At 42.3% G+C, this 26064-nt stretch overlaps 3 protein-coding genes across 3 annotated transcripts; 1 reads left to right on the forward strand and 2 right to left on the reverse strand.

Annotated features, from left to right (window-relative positions):
• Positions 1-44: 44 nt before the first annotated feature.
• Akap14 (A-kinase anchoring protein 14) lies at positions 45-11332 on the reverse strand. Its single transcript, XM_020157054.2, has 5 exons — positions 11038-11332; positions 10856-10947; positions 5661-5840; positions 1270-1322; positions 45-738 (listed from the first exon to the last, which is right to left on the reverse strand). The coding sequence occupies exons 1-5, from the start codon at positions 11285-11287 to the stop codon at positions 654-656; spliced, it is 660 nt and encodes a 219-aa protein (XP_020012643.2). The 5' UTR covers positions 11288-11332; the 3' UTR covers positions 45-653.
• A 7554-nt stretch (positions 11333-18886) lies between these two features.
• Positions 18887-23153, reverse strand: Ndufa1 (NADH:ubiquinone oxidoreductase subunit A1). The gene is made up of 3 exons (XM_020157051.2): positions 22906-23153; positions 21796-21885; positions 18887-19045 (listed from the first exon to the last, which is right to left on the reverse strand). Exons 1-3 carry the CDS (start codon positions 23005-23007, stop codon positions 19025-19027), a joined length of 213 nt encoding a protein of 70 aa, XP_020012640.1. The 5' UTR covers positions 23008-23153; the 3' UTR covers positions 18887-19024.
• Positions 23154-23156: 3 nt separating this feature from the next.
• Rnf113a (ring finger protein 113A) lies at positions 23157-24395 on the forward strand. The gene has a single exon (XM_020157049.2). It carries the CDS (start codon positions 23312-23314, stop codon positions 24341-24343), a length of 1032 nt encoding a protein of 343 aa, XP_020012638.1. The 5' UTR covers positions 23157-23311; the 3' UTR covers positions 24344-24395.
• The last annotated feature ends 1669 nt before the right edge of the window (positions 24396-26064 follow it).

The following is a 26064-nucleotide window of genomic DNA, read 5'->3' on the forward strand; positions in this document are numbered from 1 at the left end:
CAATAATCCTAGCTGCTCAGGAGGCAGATATCAGAAGGATCACAGTTCAAGGGCAAATAGTTTGTGAGACCCTATCTCGAAAATACCCAACGCACGCACACACACACAAAAAAAATGGCTGGAAGAGTAACTCAAGTGGTAGAGTACCTGCCTAGCAAGCATGGACCCTTAATTCAAACACCAAAAAAAAGTATTGTTTAGAAGTGAGGCTTAGCTTCAGTAAACAAAGAGGTCTGTGAGTAGGACAACACTGCAGACTGGTTATATTATAAGCTATAGAACTCTTGCCATTTTGTTGTTCGGTGTGCCTATAAAAAGGTGTATCTGGCTAGAGTCTTAGGCACAGGATGGGGAACAAACAGACAAGTGAATTTTAACAATTCTCTAAACTCAGCTGTATACTTATAAAACTCTAAAGTGATGACATAATGATGGGGAAAATCTTTTAGAATACAAAAAACAACTTACTAGTTACTCTGTTAATATGATGGAAGTCGCAGAATGGAAAATGAATACAAAAAATACAGCTAGATCTATGCCACAAGTTTATTATTGAATAAATATTCTGTGGTTTGATGTGCAGAATCATATTTTTAATATATTCTGATTTCAAAAAGAATCCTAAAACATTATGTAAGAATCAGATAATTGAATTAGAAGGGGAGTGACTCCATTAAAATGTGTTTGGCCTCAATAATGTCCCTCAGCCATTTTTCTCGAAAGCGAATCATTCCTGGTCTATAGAGGAAGAAAAACACATCAAAAGTTTTTAAATCAAAACATTGAGCCAGGCATTCCCTCTTTGTTATATTCCTAGTGAGCAAGAAACCTCTTTTTTGGTGTGGGAAAGAGTGGCAAAAATTCTCTCTGTTTTTTACTGTTCCTTAGAGCCAACCAACAAAAGGATTAATGAGTTTACATGTAGAGTCTTTAAGAGAGCTACTGTGAAAATAAATGGGGTTATTATACGAGATTAATTCCATGTGATTGAATTTTCCTGTGGAAACAATAGATAGGACCTATTTTGCCCTCCCCCCCTTACTCCAGCAACTAATTTTCAAGTTTCTAATTCCTGGAAAACCAGGCACTAAGAAAAAGTTTTTTTAGAACAGTGGCAAAATCCTACTTTCAACCCATTCTAATGGGGTAGGTAGTCCAAAGAAGATTGTACCCACTACATGAGTCATCTGTAGCTATGGGCCTGATGGATTCCTGGAATATGATGACCTTTTCCCATCCTTTCAGAACAAGCTTCCAAATATTTATTACCTTTGAACTAATGCTTGGCCCTCAAAGACATAAGAGACATCAACAGGCATATCCTAAGAAGAAGAAAGACAGCAGCTGTCAGCCTAGACCAATCTTACCACCTCCTAATTCCTTCCCTCCCTATATAAAGATATATATATATAATTATATATAAATATAAAATTGTATATATATAATATGTTAATATATAATATATAGATTATAATATATATGATTTTATATAATTAATTATATATATAATTATGTATATATAGAATCTTTGAATTTCTAGACTTCATCTTCCTTAAAAATTTGGGAGTCTATGAGTGGTACTTCTTTATCACTTCAAAGCTATTCTGCAAAAGGTCTTTTGGGCCACAAATACCTTAAGCATCTCCACAAAACTGGAGACGAGTTGGCAGAGGCTTGTGTTCCTCATTAATAGAAGCTTGAATAAGTTATTTGCCTTTACATGCTCCAGTTTACTCAGCTGTCAATCTCTACCTCTTAGGAATGGCATCAGAAGGAAATGATACAGATGAACAAGGTTTGAAAACATTTTTGAGAGGGGGTCTCCCTATATTATCCAGATTGGTCTCAAATTCACTCAAGTGGCCCCCCACCTCAGCCTCCCTCACAAATGCTGAGAGTACAGGTGTGTACCACTGCACCTGGCAAATACATTTTTAAAGCAGCAAAAAAAAGGTATAGTTTATAATTGTCTCAGTGGTCCCCACCCATTCTTGCCTCCAAAATTAAGCTTGGAATTTTGAGCGAGAACCTTTCTCCTAAGACCTCTGTGGTCCAGCTCACTTCCACCAGCCTATTTCATAATCTCTAGCCTGGCCAGTCAGCAAGGCAGCTGAGGGAGGCAACAGATGACCAGGAAAAGTGAATCCTCCACCTATTGTACCTCTTTAGATTCCTCCAGGTTTTGAACTCTGAATAGATATGTTTGTTCTAGGAGAGAACGAATAGAGGACATACTTGGCTTACTGACTATGTGGTCTGTATATAAAGCATTAGAGTCAGACCAAAGCTCAAACAGCTTTTGTGAAAGGATGGGAAGTCAAAGGGTTTGAAATAACATTTTCTTGTCTACTGTGTCCCAAGTATTAATACTTGGTACCAGCCCTGTTCCTCTGGGGCTCCCTCCCATGGATTCATGGATGTTATTTTGGCCCTTTTCACACCAGCTATTAAGTCATAGTTCTTATTCATGGCCACAAACAGTACTTCCTTCAAGTTTAAAGAGCCTCCTATTTTTCAGGCCTAGATTTATAGCAAGACAAAAATACCTGCCTTTATGGAGTTTGCATTCTAGTGTAGGATCAGACAATAACAAAATAACCAATTGTATCTCTTCGAAGGTAAATAGAGTATTATGGAAAAAAAAAGCATGAGGGCAGAAAAAGGCTAGAAAGTGCAGGAGAGGCTGAATATGGTGGAGTATACCTGTAATCTCAGCACTGCCTTACAGAGTTTGAGGCCAGCTTGGGCTACACAGTGAGAAAGGAAAGGAAAAGAAAGTACAGGAGAGGAGGAGAGAAAACAGGTAGTGCATGTGCCTAGGGGAGAGTGTACAAACCAGAAAGAACAGCAAGTGCAAAGGCTCTGAGGCAAAGCTATACATGGCTTATTTGAGGAATAGCAAAATCAAAGTGGCTGGGGCACAGTGAGTGAGGGAAAGAGGTAGTGGAAAAGCAGAAATAACAAGGGACCAGATCACACAAGGCCCCGTAGGCCCTTACTATTAAAACTTAAGTCTCTGGACCTGTAGTGTCAGCATTGCCTGGGAGCCCTGCCCCAGAGCTGTGGAATCTGAAGCTTCATTTTAACAAGATCCCCAAAGAATTTGCATGTACTTTAAAGTCTGAGAAGCACTTTCAAAAAGTCCTGCTTTGGGTTTTTTTGTTTGTTTTATGGGACTGGAGTTTGATCAAGGCTTCATGCTTGAAAAGTAGGCACTCTACTGCTTGAGCCACACCTCCAGCTCATTTTGCTCTGGTTATTTTGGAGATGGGGGTCTCACGAACTATTTGCTCAGGCTGGCCTCGAACCATGATCCTCCTGATCTCAGCCTCCCCAATAGCTAGGATTATAGGCGTGAGCCATCAGCACCCAGCTTCACTTTTGCAAAGATTTAAACAGAAATTCACTTTACATGGCTCACTCTAACTGACTGTTATTATTGAGACAGAATAAGGGAAAGGATGGAAGCAGTGAAACCAGTTAGCAAGCTATGAGAATAATGTTGGTGAGAAAGGATGGTGTCTTGGACCAGGGTGGTAAAAGTGCAGTAGTAATAAATTTTGGGGTTATAGATATATCCTTGAAGCTAGAGCCAACTGGGTTTCTTAATGGTCTGGATAAAGGGGTATGAGAGAAAATGGGGGAAAAAAGAGGAGTCAAGGAAAGACAACAAGGGTTTGGCCACCAGCTGAGATGAAGAAAGCCACAAGTAGATCATATGTGCAAGGAATAACCAAAAGTTCAGTTTTAGATACTGTAACTGAAATGTCTATTGAACCTCTAAGTGTGAGAAATCAAGGCTATGAGGGTATAAATTTGGAAATCATAACTTCTAAGTGACATTTATTTTTATTTTTTTCTGGTAGTTGGTTTGAACTCAGGGCCTCATGCTTGCTAGGCAGGCACTCTACCACTTGAGCCACTCTGCCAACTCTATTTTTATTTTTATTTCTATTTTCTGGTGGCACTGGGGTTTAAACTCAGGCCTTCCTTCATGCTTGCTAGGCAGGCACTCTACCAGTTGAGCCACACCTCCAGCCCTTTTGCTCTGTGTTTTTTTTTTTTAGGTAAGGGCTCTCTTTTTGCCCAGGCCAGCCTGGACCACAATCCTTCCATTTATGTTTCCTACCAACTCTGGGATGACAGTCACCACCATGCCTAGCTTTTTTTCCATTGAGATGGGGTCTTCCAAACTTTTTTGCTTAGGCTGGCCTCAAACTGTGATCCTCCTGATCTCAGCCTCCTAACTAGCTAGGATTACAGGTGTGAGCCCCCAGTGCCTGGCTTTATTTCTGTTTTTGAGATGTCCCACTATGTTCCCCAGGCTGGCTATGAACTCCTGTGCTCAAATGATCCTCCGGCCTCAGCCTCCTCAGTGCTGGAGCTAAAACACTTCACTACACCAGTTTAGTTTTAGTTTTAGTTTTGGTTTTGTGATGGAGTCTCACTATGTTGCCCAAGCTGGTCTTTTTTTCCTTTTTTTTCTTTATTCATATATTCTTGTGTGCATACATTGTTTGGCCAAGCTGGTCTTGAGTAATGTTTTCTGAGCTCAAGTCTCAAACTTCCGGGTAGCTGGGACTGTAGGTGTGCACCACCAGGCACTAGGTGACAAAGCCTTGAGACTAGACAAGAAACCAAGGAAGTGATATAGAGAAGAGGTCCAAGGCCTGAATTTTGAGACACTCCAACATGAAACTGTTGTGAAGCCAGGCACCAGGGGCTCATGTCTGTAATCCTAGCTACTCAGGAGGCAGAGATCAGGAGGATCGCAGTTCGAAGCCAGCCCAGGCAAATAGTTCATGAGACCCTATCTCAAAAAACCCAACACAAAACAGGGCTGGTGGAGTGGCTCAAGTGGTAGAGTACCTGCCTAGCAAGTGTGAGACCCTAAGTTCAAACCCCAGTACCACAAAAAAAAAAGCTATTGTCACATGATAAAAGCGAGAGCACACAAGGGAGGGGTGAGGATAGGTAAGACACCTAAAAAATTAGCTAGCATTTGTTGCCCTTAATGCAGAGAAACTAAAGCAGATACCTTAAAAGCAACTGAGGCCAATAGGAAAAGGGGACCAGGAACTAGAGAAAAGGTGAGATCAAAAAGAATTAACCTAGAAGGTAACACACATGCACAGGAAATCAATGTGAGTCAATGCCCTGTATAGCTATCCTTATCTCAACCAGCAAAAACCCTTGTTCCTTCCTATTATGGCTTATACTCTCTCTACAACAAAATTAGAGATAAGGGCAAAATAGTTTCTGCTGGGTATTGAGGGGGTAGGGGGAGCGGGAGGGGGTGGAGTGGGTGGTAAGGGAGGGGGTGGGGTCAGGGGGGAGAAATGACCCAAGCCTTGTATGCACATATGAATAATAAAACAATAAAAAAAAGCTATTGTGAGGCAGAGATACCAGAAGTGACTGATGAAGAAAGACTGGTCAGTGAGGTGGGAGGGAATCCAAGAGATTGTGTTATTCTAGAGACCAAATAGAGAGTGTCATGGAGGAGAGAGTAATCAGCCATGGCAAGTGCCAAGTAAGATGAGGGCAGAAATATGACTTAAATTTTGCTATGGTAGGGTCGTTGATGACCTTGACTAGATAAGTCTCCATTGTTGCTGCAGCCTAACTGACAGGAACAGGGCATGGAAAGCAGAGCTTACCGGAGGTTTATTTTTGTTGAACTTGATGGTGAAGAAGGCAGCGGCGCTGACTCGAGGCATGGGTTTCAGAGCAGTGGGAACGCTCCACCGCACACAGTAGATGTAGCGGAAGGAATGAATTAAGTCTTCCCTCTCAATAAAATCTGTGTAGTGCACCCAGCGACTTTGATACTCCCATTTCTATTTTATAGGAAAAAAATGAGAAAGCTCTCAGACAAAAAAGCAGACTTTTGTTGCTCAAGAGCTTTCAATAAAGGCAGTGCATACCAGTCAAGGTTACAGGCCTGTTCAGAAATTCTGACTTTTTTTCCAGTTCTGGGGATCGAATCCAGGGCCTCAAGCATGCTAAGCAAGTGCTCTATCACTTGAACCACACCCCCAGCCCAATCCTAGTATTTCTGTATTGCAATTCAAGCTACAGTCAACTCCCAGTTATCTCCACAGTGGAGAAGAGAAAATGTGGGGCTGAAATAAAAGCAAATAATGCAAACATCACTTCAGAGCAGGCTTTGGGCTGCAGAGGACACCCTTAGGTGTGTATGTACACATATATGCCAGCCACAGACCACAGACCACTCCACACCCTTACTTGGGAGGCAAGTGTGGCTAATTGGAAAATAATTAGAAAGCAAGTAGAACATGTGTTCTATTCTAGTCAGACCTATAGATATGAGTAGAAAATAATGAGGCTGCTTTCAACCATTTCTGACTCACTTCACTGCAGCTCTAGGTGGTTTGTAAAACAAGGTCAGAAGAGGAAGGAGCCGGGCAATAAGATGATCCACATTCCTTAAAAAGGAATGCTTTAGGGGCTGGAGATGTGGCTCAAGTGGTAGAGAACCTTACCAGCACATGTGAGGAGAGTTCAAACCCCAGTACTGCCAAAAATAAAAGAAGAAGAAGAAGAAGAATTAAATTCTATTTGCTGGGTGCCGTGGCTCATGCCTGTAATGCTAGCTAAATGGAGGCTGAGAGCAGAAGGATCAAGGTTTAAGGACAGTCAGGGCAAATAGTTCATGAGACCCTATCTAGAAAAAAAAAAAAACACAAAACCCTATCTAGAAAAAAAAAGGGGGCTCAAGTGGTAGAGCACTTGCCTAGTAAGCATGAGGCCTGAGTTCAAACCCCTGTACCACCAAAAAGGAATGCTTCTGGGATCAGGATACCTAATATGCATAACTCTCTGGGTTCCATTGGGAGCGGGAGAGAGAGTTCATAGAAGGCAGGAAGTGGGATGGTGTAAAAATCCAGCGATACGAAGAGGGAGTACCCAGGAGGATATTGGCAAAAAGATTTCAGGCCCTCTTTAAAAAAAAAAAAAGCAGGCTGGTCTTCTGCCTCAACGTATTTCAAAGTCATATCCAATTGCCTATTTCAGTCAGCCAGAGAGATGCAGCACTAGATTCTAGGTTCATTCAGATCAGGAACTGTATCTTCTTCCGGGTCATTATTCCTTTTACTGAAGAAGTTCAATGGTCGACCCCTTGTGGCCCATTGAAGCATGCCCTCTTTTCCCTCTACCTTTCTATATTATCCAATATGTGTTTTCTGACACTAATGTTTAATTTGTGGCACAATTTTAGGCTTTGTAGCACTGAAATGGTCTCTAGAAATAATCCATCACCCGCTTTGTCAATGAGGATTTTGGGGCCTAGAAATGGTAGAGAGGCAATCTAACATAACACCTGAATTGATATGCAGGGCTCCCGAGCAGCCAGCTTATTGTCTTCATTCCACCAGATGCCTTGATTCTTGGGAGTTTCTTCCTTTAGGCTTGGCTCTTAGTGTATTCTTTTCCTTTTTGTGACCTAAGGCACCTTTAGATATGACATTGAGTTTAACTATTCCCATCAGTCACTTTTATCAATGTGCTGGTTGCAGATTTTTTTGTAGCTCCAGTGAGTGTGTATTATTCTTGCATTTTGTAATTTTTTCCCATATACTCACTTCTAGGAAACAGTATTTCACTGTGCCACTCACCATAGATGGCTTAGCTGATTGCATAGTGTCAGACACTCAAATCAGCAGCCACCTGGAAGTACATGCACAAAACTGTTATCTGTAGTAAGTGACCTTTGCGGGAATAGAACTGGGTATTGTGACTAGCCAGGCATGTTGGTGCATGTCTGTAATCCCAGCAATCTGGAGACTGAGGCAGGAGAATCAAAAGTTCAAGACAAGCTGGGCTACATAGTGAGGCCTGGTCTCAAAAAAAATTAGGTATTGTGGTAATGGAAAGGGAACTTTCTACTTTGTGCCTTTTTGCTCAGTGGAGTTTTTTTAAATTATGATATGTCTCATTTTTATTATAAAAATAATTTTAACTGTGTATCAGTTAAAATTCTCTTGATTTTTCTCTTGTAAAGAATTCTTTGTGATTTTTATTGCCAGATTGTGTTCATGAAGAGAATGAACCAATTATTGTGACGTTGGCAATATATAATTGTAAACCACAAATGCACAAGCCTTCTGACAGCAGAATTATTATTATTCACACTATAACACTTTTTAAATCTTTTGAATCTACACTTCTGTCATTTCCATTGATAATAAAAGTATTATTTTGTCATCAAAAAATACTTTTCCTACTATGGTAGAAAGACTATCAGACAGATGTACAATCAAAACTTCATTTTGGAGCTGGGTATGGTGGTGCACACCTGTAATCCCAGCACTCAGGAGGTGGAAGCAGAATTGGAAATTCAAGGACAGACTGGGTTACACAATGAGACCCTGTCTAAAAAAAATTATTCTTTTCTTTTCCAGTAGTACTGGGGGTTGACTAGGGCCTCATGCTTGGCAAGCAGGTGTTCTACCACTTGAGCCACTTCACCAGCCACTTCATTGTGTTCTTTAATCAGAGAGACTTTGAATAAATTCCCAATCTGTATGACCTCAAAATTCCTCATCTATAAAATGGGCACAGTAGGGATTAAATGAGATGATGCAATGGTGAAGGGCTTAGCAGTGTTTGGCACATAGCAGTGCTCAGGAAATGGGAGCTCCTAGTGTACCATCCCCTAATGTTTGGTGAACTCCAAGAAATTGGCAAGAAGCTTGAGAAAAACATCCATTAGAAATGCCTGGTGCAGCTGGGCACCAGTGGCTCATGCCTATAATCGTAGCTACTCAGAGGGCAGAGATCAAGAGGATCAAGCTTCAAAGGCCAGCCTGGGCAAATAGTTCATGAAACCCTGTCTCAAAAATACCCAACACAAAAACAGGGCTGGCAGAGCAGCTCAAGTAGTAGAGCTCCTGCCTAGCAAGTGTGAGGCCCTGAGTTCAAACCCCAGCACAATAAAAAAAAGTAAATGAGACAAATGTTTTTACCTGGTTCATCCTCTGTGAAGAAATAATGGTAATGAGATAATAAATCTGATGGTGCATTTGACACAGATTTATTTTTAATATACATTTTATTAATGCATATTAATTGTATGAAGGGGTTACACCATGAGCAACATGGATTTATTGAGCATCTACTATGTACCTGACATTGCTAGAGACAGATCAGGGACCATATGATCTGGTCATGGAAGAAAGGCAGTAGAATAAAGAAGGAGTCTCTGTAGTCACTTAGAGAGAGGTGCTAAAGGCAGAATGCAAGAGAGAAAGGGAGAATGTTACAATTCTTGAAGCGGCCAGGAAAGGCCTCAATGAACAGGTGGTATTTTAACAAAGATGTGAAGAAAGGAAAGTGGTGGGTCATCTTACAGGAGAAGGTTACAGGCAGAGGGAACAGCAAACACAAAGTTGTGGAAGTGAGAACATGCCTGGCAGTTCAGAACAGCAAGGAACAGGTGTGGTTGGGTGAGAAAGGTGAAAGGGGAGAAGGTTTTAAGTGATGGGGGTATAAGCCATAAAGTTGGGAGGAGGACAGGGTGCTCAGTCACTTTGGGCCTTGTAGACCAACGTCAGGGCTTATATTGCCTTTTACTCAGAATGGCTGCTCAGATGAAGAAGAGAAATTTGTCCTGCTTGATCTGTGCCATTCCAGTGCAATTCAGGAAACCTGGGTGTGTCTGGCAGGATCCTTTGCCCAACCCCAAATGGAGACATGCTGGAGAGCAGGAAGGTCCAAGAGTGACTAATACTTTGCACCACTCATCTCCACTGTGCTCTAGAAACCCCTCTGAATGGGAACAGTGAGCAGCACCTGCTGGAGCACAGAGAGAAAGGGAACCAGAAATCCCTACCCTTTCCTCAGGGCCACCTGATCAGGGCTGTCCAGTGCTTAGGACCTGTGAGGACTACAGGCTGCAGGCTGGATGGGTGACCAGAAGAACAGAGAAAGGTGGAAATTTTCCTGGGGGTGAGAGAGTGTTCATCACCACCAATTTCAACTGCTTTCCCTTCAGAGAAAATACAGTAAAAGAGATTTCAAGCCATTCTTCATCCATCCCATCCATGATGCAAAGCAGACCAGGATCTTCTCCCCAAAACTGACAGTAAGCACACAGAGGAGTCAGAGTGAGACGCAGGAAGGAGGTGAGAAATGACGGGCATGTACATCTTACCATCTGGGCAATACATTCCAAAGCTAAATGAAAAAGATGCATGCATGTATGAAAATAGAACAATAAAACCCATAAAAATTGTAAAAAACAAAAGGGTGATTTGATCAAAGTACATTATATGCATGTATAGAAATATCACAATGAAACATTTGCACAACTAATATAGCTAATAAAAATAAAATGTAGCACTCATAAAAAATTTTAAAGAGACACTTGGTCCTGAGGATGGACATTGTACCTCAGTGGTAGAAAGTGCTTTGCATAAACAAGGCCCTAGGTTCAAATCCCAGCACCACGCACACGCAAAAAAAAAGATGCTTGATCCATCCACATCCCCTCTGCTACCATGAGCATACTAAGCTCACTGGTGGAGAACTTCTATTTTGGAGAAGCATCTCCCTCCTTAGGCCACAAGGCCCCCACCAAATGTACCAGCGTTGACAAAGTGCTTAACTGGAAATAGTTTTTCTAGGGAAATGCAAGGTTAGGATCATACAAACACAAGGCAATTGATTGTGTTTTTCACCTTCAAAGACCATCCCACCTTGAGTTTGAAACCCAAGTGGAGACAATGTTTACTTATTCTAAGTCGCCTTTGACCTCAAACTTTTGATCAAGCAAGAGCCTTTTTATTTTTCTCACTCTCCTGCAACAAACTGGAGTAGTCAGTTAACTTACCGAAACAAACTTTTCAATCTGTCTACGGCCCCTTTCTGGTGTGAATTCACCATGAGTGATCCACTTAATGTTTTTGATAGGATTTATAGACTCTGAAAATAAAGCATGAATTTGTGAGTTGCCTGACAGAGTTATGTTAAATAATGAGACAATTCTTTTAGGCAGCCAAACAGGATTACTACCTTTCACAAACTGAACAGCAGCAGCAATGGTTGCTTCAACTAGAGCTAGAGCTACTTCAGTCACATTCTTATTGTCTTGTGGATCTGTCATATTTGTGTTCCCTTCTGTATCTATCATATTGCTCTCATCTTCTGTTTCCTGTACTTCGCTGTTGTCTTTTGTATCCATCCTTGTCTTCCCTTTGGTTGTAAAAGTGTTGTCATCTATAATATTTACCTTCCGGTATAGGAGCCTTCTACTCCTATCCATTTTCTTTTGCCTAGATAAAGATATGCAAGAAGTTACTCTGCTTGTGTATGGTTACATGTATGGAAACATACTCTTGTAAGTACAAACTGTCTCTTGAAGAATCAAAAGACATAGGCAACAGTTATTGCCTCTTGGGAGGAGATTGGGGGTTGGAAGGAGGAGTAAGACCTCAGACCTTTGTATCTGGCTACTAAAATCTACTTTTCCAGAACACCAAGGTTTTCTACATTCTTAGAAACAAGAAGACTTAACTCAAAATGGAGTTGTAACTAGAACTCCAATATTGGTTTCTAGTTAAGTCTTTGAGCAACTGAGGGCTCTTTAAAGGTAGTGAATTAAGAAGAAGGGATGTAGCTCAGTGGTAGAGCACTTATCTAGTGTGGGAGAAGCCCTGGGTTCTATCCCCAGAACCACAGAAAAAAAAAAAGGTCATGAATTAAGAGGTAAGACTACAGAGGACAGTTTGGTGTTTCAGTTTTTTTCTCTTGGGTTTTCCAGATACATAATTCTGCCATCTCCAAGAAACTATTATTTTTACTATCTTTTCCTGAAATATATATATAATATAATAATATTATATATTATATATATGAGTGTTAACTTTGGTTAACACTTCCAAAAAGTATTAAATAGAAGTAGAGATAGTAAATTTTTGTGTGAGTAGGCATGCTTTCTGGTGTTATGCCATTAAAGATGACTTTGATTTATGGTCTGAGATTATCACATCAAGAAAACATTTGAGCTGGATGCCGGTGGCTCATGCCTGTCATCCCACCTGATCAGGAGGATCACGGTTCAAAGCCAGTCCCAGGCAAATAGTTCCCAAGACCCTATGTTGAAAAAACTTATCACAAAAAAGGCCTGGCAGAGTGGCTCAAGTGGTAGATCACCTGCCTAGCAAGCATGAGGCTCTGAGTCCTGAGTTCAGACCCCAGCGCCACCAAAAAAAACATTTGAGCCAGGTGTGGTGGTGCATACCTGACCTGTAATCCTAGTACTTGGGAGGCTGAGGCAGGAAGTTTGTGAGTTTGAGGCCAGTCAGGCCAAGCTGAGCTGTACAGTAAGACCCTGCCTCAAACTCCACTTCTCCCACCACCACCAAAAAAAAGAAAACATTTGCACCTGTTATAGTAACATTTTATTATAAATGATAGTTAAACTTTTCCAAATGTCTTCAATATCTATTGAGAATGTAAACCTTTGAGTTATCAGGACGGTGAACATACATCCATCACAGAATTAGGAGTCTGCAGATTTTTCCATCTTTTTCCTTGAGTCTTAGATTCAATTTCTTTCCATGCTACTGCTTAAGTCTCTTCACTTCCGAGAAATCACTTACTTCAAGTTCACTGGTAAATTCTTTACAGACAATCCTTACATTGTGGGGCTGTATAACAGTGGATATCTCTACAAAGGGAGCTATTTATCTTTCTGTAAATAACAGTTTCCAATCTTGGGTTGTTTAATGTGCCACATCTCATGTAACTATTACCATGGCCCTATGAGAAGGGCAACTGGATACTTCCCATTTGCCCTTCCAGATCCACTGTTCGCTCCAGCTTCTCAGGGCTATCTCACAGATTTCCTAGGCTGGTACCCTCTCACCCCCATAGCCTTGGCAAGCTGAACTTTCCTTTGTTTTCCTGCACTCTGGCCACATGTTTATATATGTTCCCTTTACCAACAGTATTCTATAGGGACCCTGAGCCATACATGAACAAAGGTACTTTTTTTAGGAGAAGACCAAAGATTTACTAGGATGCAATTAAAAGAAGAGATGATAGGTGGCTATGCAAAGGAGTATAGCACAGAACAAAGGCACTCTTATTATGAAAATAAGGAGACCACAATACACACCCAGATGTTCTGACTCTATGGCCTATGCTTTTAATTACCTGCTCTTCTCTCTCCAAGATTCAGAAAAGGCATTGTGGCCCTGTTCTCACGTTTTCATCTGGAGTCCAGAATGCACCCACTCTCTTTCAGGGAGCCTCTTTCACATAGGCCAACCTTTTGTTTCCTTTCTCAACATCATCATTGGTCCCTGGCAAGGCAACCCAGTTCCCATGGCCAGTGATCCAAGAATAATTCGAATAGCCTTTGAACATTCTTATAATAATATTGACCGGTGTTCATCAGGGCCTTGATATTGGCCTTTTAAGCTCAGTTTGCCCCTGCCTCAGTTCCCTCTTGATGCGGTGGGCAAGTAGACAGGATCATCTGCTGGAAGAAACGGAGTCTTTCCAGGCTGCCCATGCCAGAGCAGGAAAAGGCTAAAGGTTGGGTGGTAAGGGAGTCTAAAGGTCCTTAACACTGGAGAACTGCCTTCCATGGCCCTCAGGCCATGCCCATTTGACCAAAGCAATTTCCTACCAACTCTGTAGTTAAAGACATCCCCAAAGTTTTTGTAACTTGTTCAACTTGGTAGGCTTTTGTGAATTAGTTGATCCTTCATGGAATGGCCCATTTTGTGATTTAGCGTACAGCAAATTATATGTTGAGTAGAAGCCAAATCTGTGGACTCCCAACAACCAAGTGAATGAGGCAGAAACTTTAAACATGGCAAGACCATCTTAATACCTTTCCCAGGGAGCCCTGTGTTCCAACAGGAGGAGGCAAGTAAGGAGCAGGGTCCAGTGAGAAGCTCAGTTTTTATCCTCACACATCTGTGGACACACATCACTGTTGAGCATCCCTCCCACTGGCCTCTCCTAGTTCTTTTTCTTCTCTTCCCTTCCTAATAAAAGGACAGGTCTATGGAATGGGTGAAAAGAAATGGGGGCATGGTCAAGTTTGGGATGTGGGTGATGAATAGGGAAGACAACTGCAGGTCCCTTTTGAGGATATCCCCCATCCCTAAGAAACCCTAATACCTGAGTGAGCAGGTCCTTGTTTGAAGCAGTAGCAGTGGTAACTGGGGAAGCCTCAGAAGGATTCTCTCAGCAGCTTTTATCTAAGGTTCCCAGACAGAATGTTTACAAGTGCTGCCAGGGCAACACCAATTTCAACCAATGGGAAACAAAGCCTACATTTCTGACTGCCTCTGTTAATCAAAGAGAGGAAAGTAGGAGAGAGGGAGGGAAGGCGGGGCAGGGCTAGTTCCAGCAATCATCTGACCTCAGTAACAGGACTAAGCTGCAGAAGCCAAACCCAGCTTCTGCCCAGCAGGAGACAAGCTTACAGGGCTGTGCCAGGACTTGTAATGTGACATTCCTCCGCTCATAGCATTGGACATTCTGATGATGATCACTGTGTTGTCATTTACTTGCAATCGCACCATGAAGTCGGTATCAGTACTTTCAAATCTTCATTGAAACAAACTGAGGCACAGAGAGTGTTAAGTAAACTGCTCCAAATTCAAACCCAGAGCTATCTAACTTAATTGACTGAGCTTTTCACCTCTTCATTTCCAAATCCTGACTGTTCTCAAAGATACCTTTTGTGAATCAAGGATGAGAAAGTATAACAATGATTATCAGTACACACTCAGAAACAGTTAACACTTTTCTTTCTCACTTTCCTGTCTATAAAATGGGGATGATAATCCTAAAGAAGAGAGGGTTGAGATTTTGTTTTGTTTTGTTGTGTTGTGGTGCTCTGGATCAAATCTAGGGCATCATACATGCTAGGCTAGCTCTACCACTGAGCTACATCCCCAACCCTAGAAGTTTTTTTTTTCTTTGAGACAGGGTCTCACTGTGTAGCCCAGCCTGGCCTTGAACTCACAATCCTCTTGCTTCTACCTCCTGAGTGCTGGGATTACAGGTGTGTACTACCATGCCCCACTCAGGATTTTTTTTAATGAGGACTAAACCAGATAATTCACATGAAGAGTGAGAATAATGCTGGATATATCATAAACTCTAGAATGGTTAGATATGACCCCTAGTATTATTATTAATAGTAGTGATATTTTAAATGGCACACATTTAAATGGTGTTAACTGGTGAAACAAAAACTCAATAGCCCTATGTCAGGACCCAGTTTTATTTTATTAGCCCATGAAATTCCCAAGTCTCAGAACCCCCACCCTGAACTATGCTATATGAAATGGTTGCTCACCGTGCAATAATTGATCTTGATCCTAGCAAAGGAAGGAAAGTGCTGTTAAGTGTCTTCTTTATCTAAAAGAAATACTGAGCTCACTGTGTGGAAGACATCTTGTACATTCCACACAGAGGTCGAGCTGCTGAGATGGAGTGGTGAGGTAGGCAAGTGCAGGTGGCACGGGAGAATGCAGGAGATACTGTGGCTCAGTAGAAAAAACAGAGACTCTATACACAGACAGAAAGAATTCAAATCCCAGCTCTGCCATTCACCTGACACTGGGAGCTTGTGTCCTAAGTTCTTACTCATTAAGGTCAATGCCCAGCAGCCAAGCCAGGAAGATTCTTGTGGACACTGCTATTGGTGAGCACACAAGCTCCCTATTAATGATGCTGACTGACCTCTCTCTCATCTGACACCCATAAAGCTCATCAGGTTAAGTGCCATGAACCTTGTAGTACCACAGCATGCCCAGAATCTCCTCCTGGGTTCCCTGGAGGAGTGCTTTTCCTGGGATGGGTCCTGGAAACACCTGGCCCCGCAGGTGCACGTTCTGAAAGAGCAGAGCTCTGATTGACTTCCTTTGTGTCAAACCGGGGAGGGCAGAAAAGAGGTATAAACGCTGGAGCCACTGATGAGAGGTACATGGTGGGACCTGGTGTGGGAGGTGGGGAATGGGATTCTTAATTGCCCAAAGATACAGGCAAGTGACAAGAAACTCCTTGCAAGCAAAATGCTTTCTTGGATGGAGCCAGGACAGATTTCTGGGCAGATTAAGAAGACTCCTTTGAAACAGGAGCTTAGACACCTCAGCTGGAACTTTACCTCCTGCCCCAAGCCAAGGCACCAACAAATTCTGGACAAGTCTATCTTCTGGGGCTCTCCACATTGGAGGCCTTTAGAACTCTCATGCAGTGCTGAGGACAGGTTCTTCCAAACTGTGCCCCACTTGGATGCTAGTGTAGGTAAGCGTGGAAAAGCAGCTTGGGAGCATGAGATGGGGGCAGCAGTGAGTGGAGCAGGTGGGGCAGAGAAGGAGGAGCTGACTGGAGCCTAATCGAGCTCAGTCCCTAATTCTTTACTATCAGGGAGGCCCCAAGGCCAAGCCTACACCTTGCCACCTTCCTGCACCCCATGAGCCTCTAGTAACATCAGGTTGTCCAGCCACCTTAGAACCCTCAGCCCCAGAAACCTGTGCACAAGACATGCTGCCCCAGAACTCCACAGGGCCTTTCCAGACCATTCTGAGGGAAAATGCCTTTGCCCATAGCAGGTGAGACCAAGGTATGTGTCCTGATGACAGGCAGGCCAGTTGCATGTGTCCCTCCCCCCCAGTCACCTGGACTGCCCAGCACTGGACAGAATGCCAGTGAAGAGAACCAGCACCTCACTTGCCCCAAGTGTGAGAAGTGGGGGGAATTTGTATTAAGGATATTGTGCTCACTAGAGAGAATTGCTTTGGAGACCCTCACAGGGCCCCACTCTGTTAGCTTATTCCTGAACGGAGGAAAATCCAGGGAGAGGCCCCCTATCTCTACATCAGAGCACAAGGAAGAGGAAACGGAGCTAAAGTCATGGGGCCTCTCTTTAGGACTCCACACCCTACGCCTTGAATTATTTTTCTTTCCACCTGTGTCCCATCAGTCATTTTCTTTCTCATACTCTCATGCTTACCCTAGAATCACTACCCTTCGTCCTCTTTCCTTTCCCGCCTATGCCTAGCAAGGTAGATGGCTCTTGATGATGAAGCCCATGATAAATGCTCTTCTTGTCAAGTGACCCTTGAAATTCTTCTCAGGTAAATTAGTCAGCCAAGTACCTGTAAAGCGTGCAGATGGAAGGAAGCTAAGGCAGTTTCCACTCTCAATGACTCACAGTCTAATTGGGAAGATAAAGTGTGCTGACATGAAAAGATAACTAGCTAGTCAAAGGGGATAGTGAAAACACAGGCGCTAGCTGGGCACTAGTGGCCCACACCTGTAATCCTAGCTACTTATGAGGCTGAGATTGGGAGGACTGCGGTTCGAGGCCAGCCCAGGCGAATAGTTCATGAGACCCCCACCTCCAAAATAACAAGAGCAAAATAGTCTGGAGGTATGGCTCAATCAGTAGAGCACCTGCTTTGCAAAAGTGAAGCCCTGAGTTCAAACCCCAGTCCCACCAAAACAAACAAAAAACCTTGCCAGGTGCTGGAGGTTCATGCCTATAATCCTAGCTACTCAGGAGGCTGAGATCAAGAGGATCACAGTTCAAGACCAGCCCAAATAGTTCACGAGACCCTACCTCAAAAAAAAAAATCACAAAAAAAGGGCTGGTGGAATGGCTCCAGGTAAAGGCCCTGAGTTCAAACCCCAGTACCACAAAACAAACAAACAAACAAAAAAACATGAGACAGTTGGGTTTGGGCAGGTTCTAAACAAATGTGGTTGAGTGAAGATGCCTCAAGTCAAAAAGTCCACCAGGCTGCACTGAGAAAGGGGAAGAGGTAATAAGAGCCCAAGGCCTTTCACAAATTGAGGCCCATCCTCCAATAGTAAAAGCCATAGACTTGAACATTGTGCTCATGGGGCCCAGCTGGGTGGATCCCTGAGAGTCATATCACAGAGACCTCTCAGAACATCCCACCCATCTTTGTACATGAGTGTCTCATTACATATCATCCTGCTCAGAACAGTTACTATGGCAAAGTCATTTTTGGGTGGCTAAATTTCTGACACTCCAGTCCACCGTAACTACAACAGGCTGCTCATATAGGCCTTGGATAGAAACTCCACAGTTGCCCTAAAGATCTTACCAACTTCACCCCAAACATTGAGTTATTAGAGGTAAAACACACTCCCCAGTCAAGAGGCAGGTGGCACACAAAAGGATAGGCAAAGTATACCAAAGAAACTCTTAAGCACATGCAAAATATTTTTTTCTTGGGGACAGTAATGTTCAGTACTCCCAAAGTCTTTCTTGCCTTCTATTGCCTTTGGGATTACAGTTCTTGGGGGTCATAGTCAAAATTGCATACTTGTTTGTAAATTGTATTACCCAACGACTCACTAGCCCAAATACAATTGGTCTCCCCATGTTTTCTGGAACTGAGGAAGGTATCTACCAAGAAACAAATCAAAAATGATACAAAATGCAGGATCAAACTCAGGGCCTTGCACATGCTAGGTTAAGCACTCAACCATTGAATTGTATCTCCAGCCCCACTAACTGGAATTTTAAACACTGCAGGATCAACTCAGAAAAGCAACTAGAGGCAAAAAAAAAATCTTTTTTCTGTATTCTACTAGCAATCTCTGAGTAAGTTTTTAAAAATATTAATATCTATTACAATGGTAATCATTGTAATCAATTAATAATTATGATCAATTAATCATAATTAATTATAATACCATATATGAAGTATTAGATGTTATCTACAGAGAGAGGTGTTTGGTGTAGAGTATGTCTATAATTTTATAGGCCTTGACTGTTTTCTAGTTTTTTTAAAGTAATAAAGCTACATTAGATAGACTGCTTGATTTTGTGCAGAATATTTTTTTAAAAAGAAATGCCTTTGATTTTTCTTTTTCATTTTATTTTTATTAAGCATTACATAACACACCGTATGCTATATAATATACTGCATAAGCTTCTAGCAGGGGTAGATGACCATAACTAATTTATTGTTTCATCAATCAGGAAACAGCTTCTTTAATCAATGTTGTCCAAACCCTGAAAAACAGTTTAAAAAGAATATGAAAATTCTGCTCCCATCAAAGATGCACCATGTACTTTATTTCCAGTGTCACAGAACAGCATTTTGTTATTTAAGCAAATGTTATTAAAAACATCTCACATTTCCCTAATGGCAACAATAATCAATAAATCTGTAATGATTCCACTTTTTTGGGGGGAGGAGGCCAGTACTGGGGTTTGAATTCAGGGCCTCGGATCTGCTAGGCTTGTGCTCTACTGTTTGAGCCACAAACCCAGCCCTAAGATCCCACTTTTCATTTTCTAACAGCAGTAAACATACTATTTTATTTGAAAATACCCTTCCCCCACCCTAATCAGAACTAAAGTCAAGCAACTTTACCACCCGCATCCTTATACAAAGCATCCTCCAGAGTCTGAGGATAATAAGGTAAAACATGAGGTACATACTATTATCCTCATTCCATTTTTATTTACAAATGAGAAAAATGGAGGCTCGGAGAGGTTAAAAATCACTTGCTTAGACTGTCTCAACAAAAATCACTCCCTTAAGTCAGTAAGCAAGTACCAGAATTCAAGTACAAAGACACCAACTCCAAAATCCCTTGTTCCACAATCACTACACTAATTCATTCAAATGACCCATTGTATCTTATTCAGTTCACAACCAAATGCTTCAGAATCTACAAAAGATTCTTCAGTGATGACATTTCTCCCAGTTACTAAGACAACAACAGCTTCCTACTCCAAGAAGAATTGCCTTGAGAGAAGTTAAAACCACGTATTTCTAGGAGTTACCACCTCTTAGAAATCCTAATTCTATTTCACACACCAGGAGATTGATAGATTCTTTGACCATTCTTTGAGAAATACAGCTCTAGATACATAGGTATAGTCATCCCCTCTTTATCCGCAGGGACATGTTCCAAAACCCCCAGCAAAAGCCTGAACACATAGATAGTAACCAATGCTATATATATTATCATTTCCTGTATAGACATTCCTATAATAAAGCTTAACTTATAAATTAAGAACAATACCTAATAATAAGTTAAAATTATAACAATACTCTATAAAAAAGGTATTTAATAGTTAAGAATTGTTTATTTCTGGAGTTTTCCATTTAGTATTTTCAGACCACAGCTGGGCTGGCAGAGTGGCTCAAGTGGTAGAGTGCCTGCCTAACAGGCATAAGGCCCTAAGTTCAAACCCTCACACCGCCAAATAAATAAATAAATAAAAACAAAAACAAAAAAAAACCTTTAGGGTTGGCAGAATGGCTCAAATGATAGAGCGCCTGCCTAGCAAGCATGAGGGTCTGAGTTCAAACCCCAGTACCAACCAAAAAAATTGACACCTAGTATTTTCAGACCACAGCTGACAATGCATAACTAAAACCATGGAAAGCAAAACTGCAAATAAAAGGGGTCTACTTACTATTTATCTTTATATTCATTAGATCTGATTCTCAAATAGCACTAAACTGAGAGGCAGATCACCTAGGTTGAGTCTTTATAGTATTGTTGAATCACAAATCACTATAAAATGAAAATAGTATTTACCTAGGTTGACTGTGAAGAACACAAGCAAGAAGCAATTATAAAATTAAAATTTTTAAAGAATTAGGAGTATGAATTACTCATCCAAGTTATAAAAACATACCATTAGGTTGAGTCATATGAAAATGATACTACTTGATCATTTTTAACCAATAAAAAACAGCAATTTCATATGACTCAATCAAATAAAAAATTATAGCAATTCTTTTTTTTTTGGCATACTGGGAATTGAACCCAGGCCTTGCCTTTGCTATGTAGGAGCTCTAACACTTGAGCCATGCCCCCAGTCCAATTATAACAATTCTTTAAATAAGGTATTGGTGCACTAATTGGCAGACCAATGGAGTAAAGAAAAGCAAATTTATGAAATAAGACCACATATATATGGAAATTTAGTTTACTAGAGTGGTATTACAAATAAAAATCGACTGTTCAATAAGTGGATAATTGTGACAACTAGCTATATCCTGGAAAAAAGTAAAGTTAAATCTTCATTTCACATTACATAACATATAAACCAAATAACTAAATAGAAAAATAGAAAAAAAGAAACTGAAACAGTATTTTGAGAATTTGTAAGAAAATATTCTTATAATCTTTGGTGGAAAAGGCCTTTGTAAGAATAAAGAATCCAGAATAAAACATGATAAATTGAACACCAAATTTAAAAACTACTATCTGATGAAAAACATCATAAAATTAAAAAGACAGAGCAGGCTAGGAGAAACATTTGTCATACACCTAACTTTTTTAAAATTAAAATCCAGAATACAGAAAGAACAACTATTAAATGAAAAAGAAAGGGCTGGTGGAGTGACTCAAGTGGCATAGCATCTGCCTAGCAAGTGTGGCCCTGAGTTCAAACCCCAGAACTACCAAAAATATATAAATAAATAAAAATAAAAACAAGCAACAGAAGAGGCAGAGAAGGTCTGGGGATGTAGTTCTGTGGTGGAGCACATGCCTAGGATGCCCAAGATCCTGGATTCAATCCCAAGCACAGCAATTTTGTTTTTCAAAAAGGAGTTTCCAGAAAAGGCAAAGGATATAGGCAAACAATCCACAGAATAAGAAATACAAAAGATCGTTTCATATGTAAAAGGCTGCTCACCTCACCAGTAGACAAAAAATGCAAATTAAATGAGTACTGTATGACTTTTGGCAAGACATTACCCACCTCAACCCTGGCAGAGTCATCAGTCATCTTACCTTGGACACATAGTAACGATTGACTCCAGAAATGCGTCTATCTCTTTCCATCAAACTCCACTGATATGGACAATGGGCCATCCTTTTTTCCTGCAAATAAAAGACAATTATTGCCGTTTATAAAGGTGAGTGACACAGCAGACTGATCTTACAACTTTTAAGAAGTGACCCGCAGGGCTGGTGCAGTGACTCCAATGGTAGAGAGCACCTGCCTAGCAAGTGTGAGGCCCTGAGTTCAAACCCCAGTACTCCCCGCAAAAAAAAAGTGGCTTGATAGAAAAATGGAATCATCACTGAAATAAAAGCCAAATGAACAATACAAAACTAGAATCTCTTAAACGAAATAAGACCACTAAAATTTAAGATTAAAGTGAGGAAAAGACAGGCGTGGTGAGGAAAAGACAGGCGTGGCAGTACACATCCATAATCCCAGTATCTGGGAGGCTGAGACAGGAGGTTTGTGAGTTCAAGGCCAGCCTGAGCTTTACAGTGAGACCCTGTCTCCAAAAAAACGCGGGGGGAGGGGATTAAGAGTAGGGAAAAAGTCAGTAGGAGATGTGGATGTGAGAAATTAAAATTAAAATCGACAAGAAAGGAGACCAGAAGAGGCAAGACTAGAACTACTTTTTCTGATCTACCGTTCCAGCTTTCAAGACGCTACGCCCATTCTTTGTGTGTGTGTGTCTGAGCTGGAGTTTGAAGTCTGGGCCTCACGCTTGCAAGGCAGGCATCCTACCACTTAAGCCACTCTGCCAGCCCTTTTTGTGTTGGATATTTTCGTGATAGGGTCTCTGAACTAGTTGCCTGTGCTGGCTTCGAACCTCGATTCTCCTGATCTCTGCCTCCTGAGTAGCTAGAATGACAGGCGCGAGCAAACGGCTCCCGGCTGGACCACTCTCCCACAACTAGAAAGTAGCTGTTTTTTGCTAGAGCAGGATGTGGACCCCTATGGACTCCTAAAAGCCTTCTCTTTTAGGCAACAAGAAAAATAGGGCCGCCCTCATTCTCCACCTTGGAGAGCGGCAGTACATCGTAATGAACTTTCCACTCCACCCGCCTTTTTGGAAACGCTGGTGCGAGGAGTTACCCCTCCCAGGTAACCCGCCTTACCTTGCCCCCATTGGTGAACTTGTGAATGTAGGCAGTGGCCACTCCGGGGATGACCACGCACACACCCATAAGGCAGAGTCCTGGGAGAATTTCGAACCACATCTCGGCACAGTCACCTCAACCAAAACCCGATCCTTCGCCTTCTTAAAGGTGACCGGGCTACGGCCCCCTTCCCAGTAAGCCCCGCGGCAGCACGCGGGAGGGGCGGTGCCACGTACGTCTCCCGGAAGAGACGGAGTCCGCCAGGGCTCAAAATTGGCTGACGCTCGCGCAGTTGCACTTCCTTTCCTGTATCTGGTTCTTTCCTTCAGACTCTTAGCAGAGCATTAGACGTACTATAGCGCGAAGAGAGGCTCTGTGCGACCCAATAACACGCCGTAGCAGTTTCAAAGCTCGGAAATCTAAAATGGCAGAGCAGCTTTCTCCAGGAAAGTCAGCAGACCAGGTGTGCACCTTCCTCTTTAAAAAGCCTAGGCGGAAAGGGGCTGCGGGCCGCCGAAAGCGCCGGGTCTGTGACCCGGAGCCAGGAGAAAGTAGCAGCAGCAGTGACGAAGGCAGCACTGTGATCCGACCGGAGAAGAAACGAGCGACACACAATCCAATGATCCAGAAGACGCGTGGCAGCGGTAAAACGAAGGCGTCCTACGGCGACTTGAGTAGCGAGGAGGAGGAGGACGAGAAAGAGCCCGAGAGCCTCGGCGTGGTCTACAAGTCCACCCGTTCGGCGAAACCCGTGGGGCCCGAAGATATGGGGGCGACAGCCGTCTATGAGCTGGACACCGAGAAGGAGCGTGACGCACAAGCTATTTTCGAGCGCAGTCAGAAAATCCAGGAGGAGCTAAGAGGAAAGGAGGATGACAAGATCTATCGGGGAATCAATAATTACCAAAAGTACATGAAGCCCAAGGATACGTCTATGGGCAATGCTTCCTCCGGAATGGTGAGGAAGGGCCCCATCCGAGCGCCTGAGCATCTCCGTGCCACCGTGCGCTGGGATTACCAGCCCGACATCTGTAAGGATTACAAGGAGACTGGTTTCTGCGGCTTTGGAGACAGCTGCAAGTTCCTCCATGACCGTTCAGATTACAAGCACGGGTGGCAGATCGAACGTGAGCTTGATGAGGGTCGCTATGGTGTCTATGAGGATGAAAACTACGAAGTAGGAAGCGATGATGAGGAAATACCATTCAAGTGTTTCATCTGTCGCCAGACCTTCCAAAACCCAGTTGTCACCAAGTGCAGGCATTATTTCTGTGAGAGCTGTGCACTGCAGCATTTCCGCACCACCCCGCGCTGCTATGTCTGTGACCAGCAGACCAATGGCGTCTTCAATCCTGCAAAAGAATTGATTGCTAAACTGGGAAAGCATCGAACTGCAGAGGGTGGTGCTTCTGATTTCCCCGGAGACCCCAATGAGGATCCAATTCCCATTACTTAGGTTTTCCATAATTCTCAAATCTCAAAATAAATATTTTGTTGTTCTTTTGAAATCCGTGTCCTTTCTTTTTAGGATAAGCGACAGAGAAGGCTAGTGGTGAAGTAGGGTCCTGGATTAAAAGCTTCGAGGTAGGTATTATCTGGATTTTTAGCCGTGGGATAAACAGTCCGTGTATCTATAATATTCAGAACATTCTGCCATAAATTATGGGAATGGGAGAAGTTCAAGAAAAGAGCCAGAATTTGCTTGAAGTAACCAAAGCTGTGATGAAAGCAAGAACTGAACCTATTTATTATATCACATTTCAGTATCACTTAATACTTTACAAACTGCTTTAATGCATTATCTCTGGGGAGCCAGTACTGCTTTAAAATACACCCAAGCCCCAATGCTGGGGAGCAGGATTCAGTTGGGGGCTAGTGGCTAACACCACAGGGTGCATGTATGGCAGATGGTCATTGCTCTGTTTTGTGGATGGTCCTCACTCTTTTTGAAGCACCTATAGGTAGCCCCCCCACCCCCATGGATGATGGAAATGCTCTGTTCTGTCAGATATGATAGCTCCTAGCCTTATGGCAGGAGGCAATGTGGCTCAAGTGGTAGAGTTCCTGCCTAGCAAGCTCAAGGCCCTGAGTTCAAACCCCAGTAGCAGCCCCCCATGCAAAAAAAATACTAGCCTCATATGACTGTTGAGTGAAGAAAATGTGGCTAGTGACCACCTTATTGGAGGTGCAGTCTAAACTGAACTTTTGAACTTGGCAGAGGGCAAAAACTTAATGTCTTATAATCCATTGCCTGAAAGTGTTGGTGTTCTCACAGACTCTCATAGAGCTAAGCACACCCTGTTAAAGTTAGCAGTTGTCTTCCCAACTGCTTTGGGAACCCCTCAATGACTAGCCTAGTGCTTGGCATGTAGCACTTAATAAATAAGACCAGGAGGTTTAAGAAGGGAGATTGGGACCAAAGCCTTGAATCCAAGCTGAGGAGCTTTGACTGTATTCTGTAGGTAATGGGGAGATAAGAGGTTAGGGGAGAGGAAGACTATCAGACTTGTGTTTTCTTTAACATTACTGAGGTTGTGGTTATGGATGGATTACAGAGAGATGGAAAACAAGAGGCAGGGAGGAGGGTTAGGCCAAATTGTAAATTTTTATTGATATAAGTAGAATTTGGGCTGATATTAAGAAACAGATGAAAGAATAAATTGGGTTAAAGTCTTTTTATTCACAATCATTAATTCATGCAAAGATATCTCTCAAGCACTGTGCTTGGCGTGGGGGCTGTTTACCAATGAACAAAGTAGACACAATGTCTGTCATGGAGCTAGACATTAAACATTGACAAGTGTGATGAGTACAAGAAAAGAGTGCACTGGGGCCAAGCACCAGTGACTCACACCTGTAATCCTAGCTACTTGGAAGGCAGAGATCAAGAGGATCGTAGTTTGAAGCCAGGCCAGGCAAACAGACCCTATCTCAAAAATACTCAAGACAAAAAATGACTGGTGGAGTGGCTCAAAAGGCCCTGGGTTCTGTCCCCAGAACTACAAAAAAAAAAAAAAAACTAAGGCAAACCAGCCTTGGAGGAGTTCAGAGACAGGAACTCATGTGACAGAGTGATACATCCTATAACAAAAGCTATGCAAAGTATTATGGCATACATGAGAGTTCTACTGAGAAAGGGGCTTAAGGAAACATTTAAGGGATGAGAGGAAAAAAATA

Source organism: Castor canadensis, chromosome X (assembly GCF_047511655.1).
Source record: "Castor canadensis chromosome X, mCasCan1.hap1v2, whole genome shotgun sequence".
NCBI lineage: Eukaryota > Metazoa > Chordata > Mammalia > Rodentia > Castoridae > Castor > Castor canadensis.

Excerpts from the sequence above, each read along its gene's own strand:
- Akap14 (XM_020157054.2), bottom strand. The coding sequence starts at position 11,287 with ATGGATAGGAGTAGAAGGCTCCTATACCGGAAGGTAAATATTATAGAT. Across the intron at positions 1,323-5,660 it reads TCAACAAAAATAAACCTCCG|GATATGCCTGTTGATGTCTC; the intron begins GTAAGCTCTGCT and ends TCTTCTTCTTAG. Across the intron at positions 739-1,269 it reads GGCCAAGCATTAGTTCAAAG|ACCAGGAATGATTCGCTTTC; the intron begins GTAATAAATATT and ends CTTCCTCTATAG.
- Ndufa1 (XM_020157051.2), bottom strand. The coding sequence starts at position 23,007 with ATGTGGTTCGAAATTCTCCCAGGACTCTGCCTTATGGGTGTGTGCGTG. Across the intron at positions 21,886-22,905 it reads AGTTCACCAATGGGGGCAAG|GAAAAAAGGATGGCCCATTG; the intron begins GTAAGGCGGGTT and ends TTTTATTTGCAG. Across the intron at positions 19,046-21,795 it reads ATCGTTACTATGTGTCCAAG|GGTTTGGACAACATTGATTA; the intron begins GTAAGATGACTG and ends ACTGTTTTTCAG.
- Rnf113a (XM_020157049.2), top strand. The coding sequence starts at position 23,312 with ATGGCAGAGCAGCTTTCTCCAGGAAAGTCAGCAGACCAGGTGTGCACC.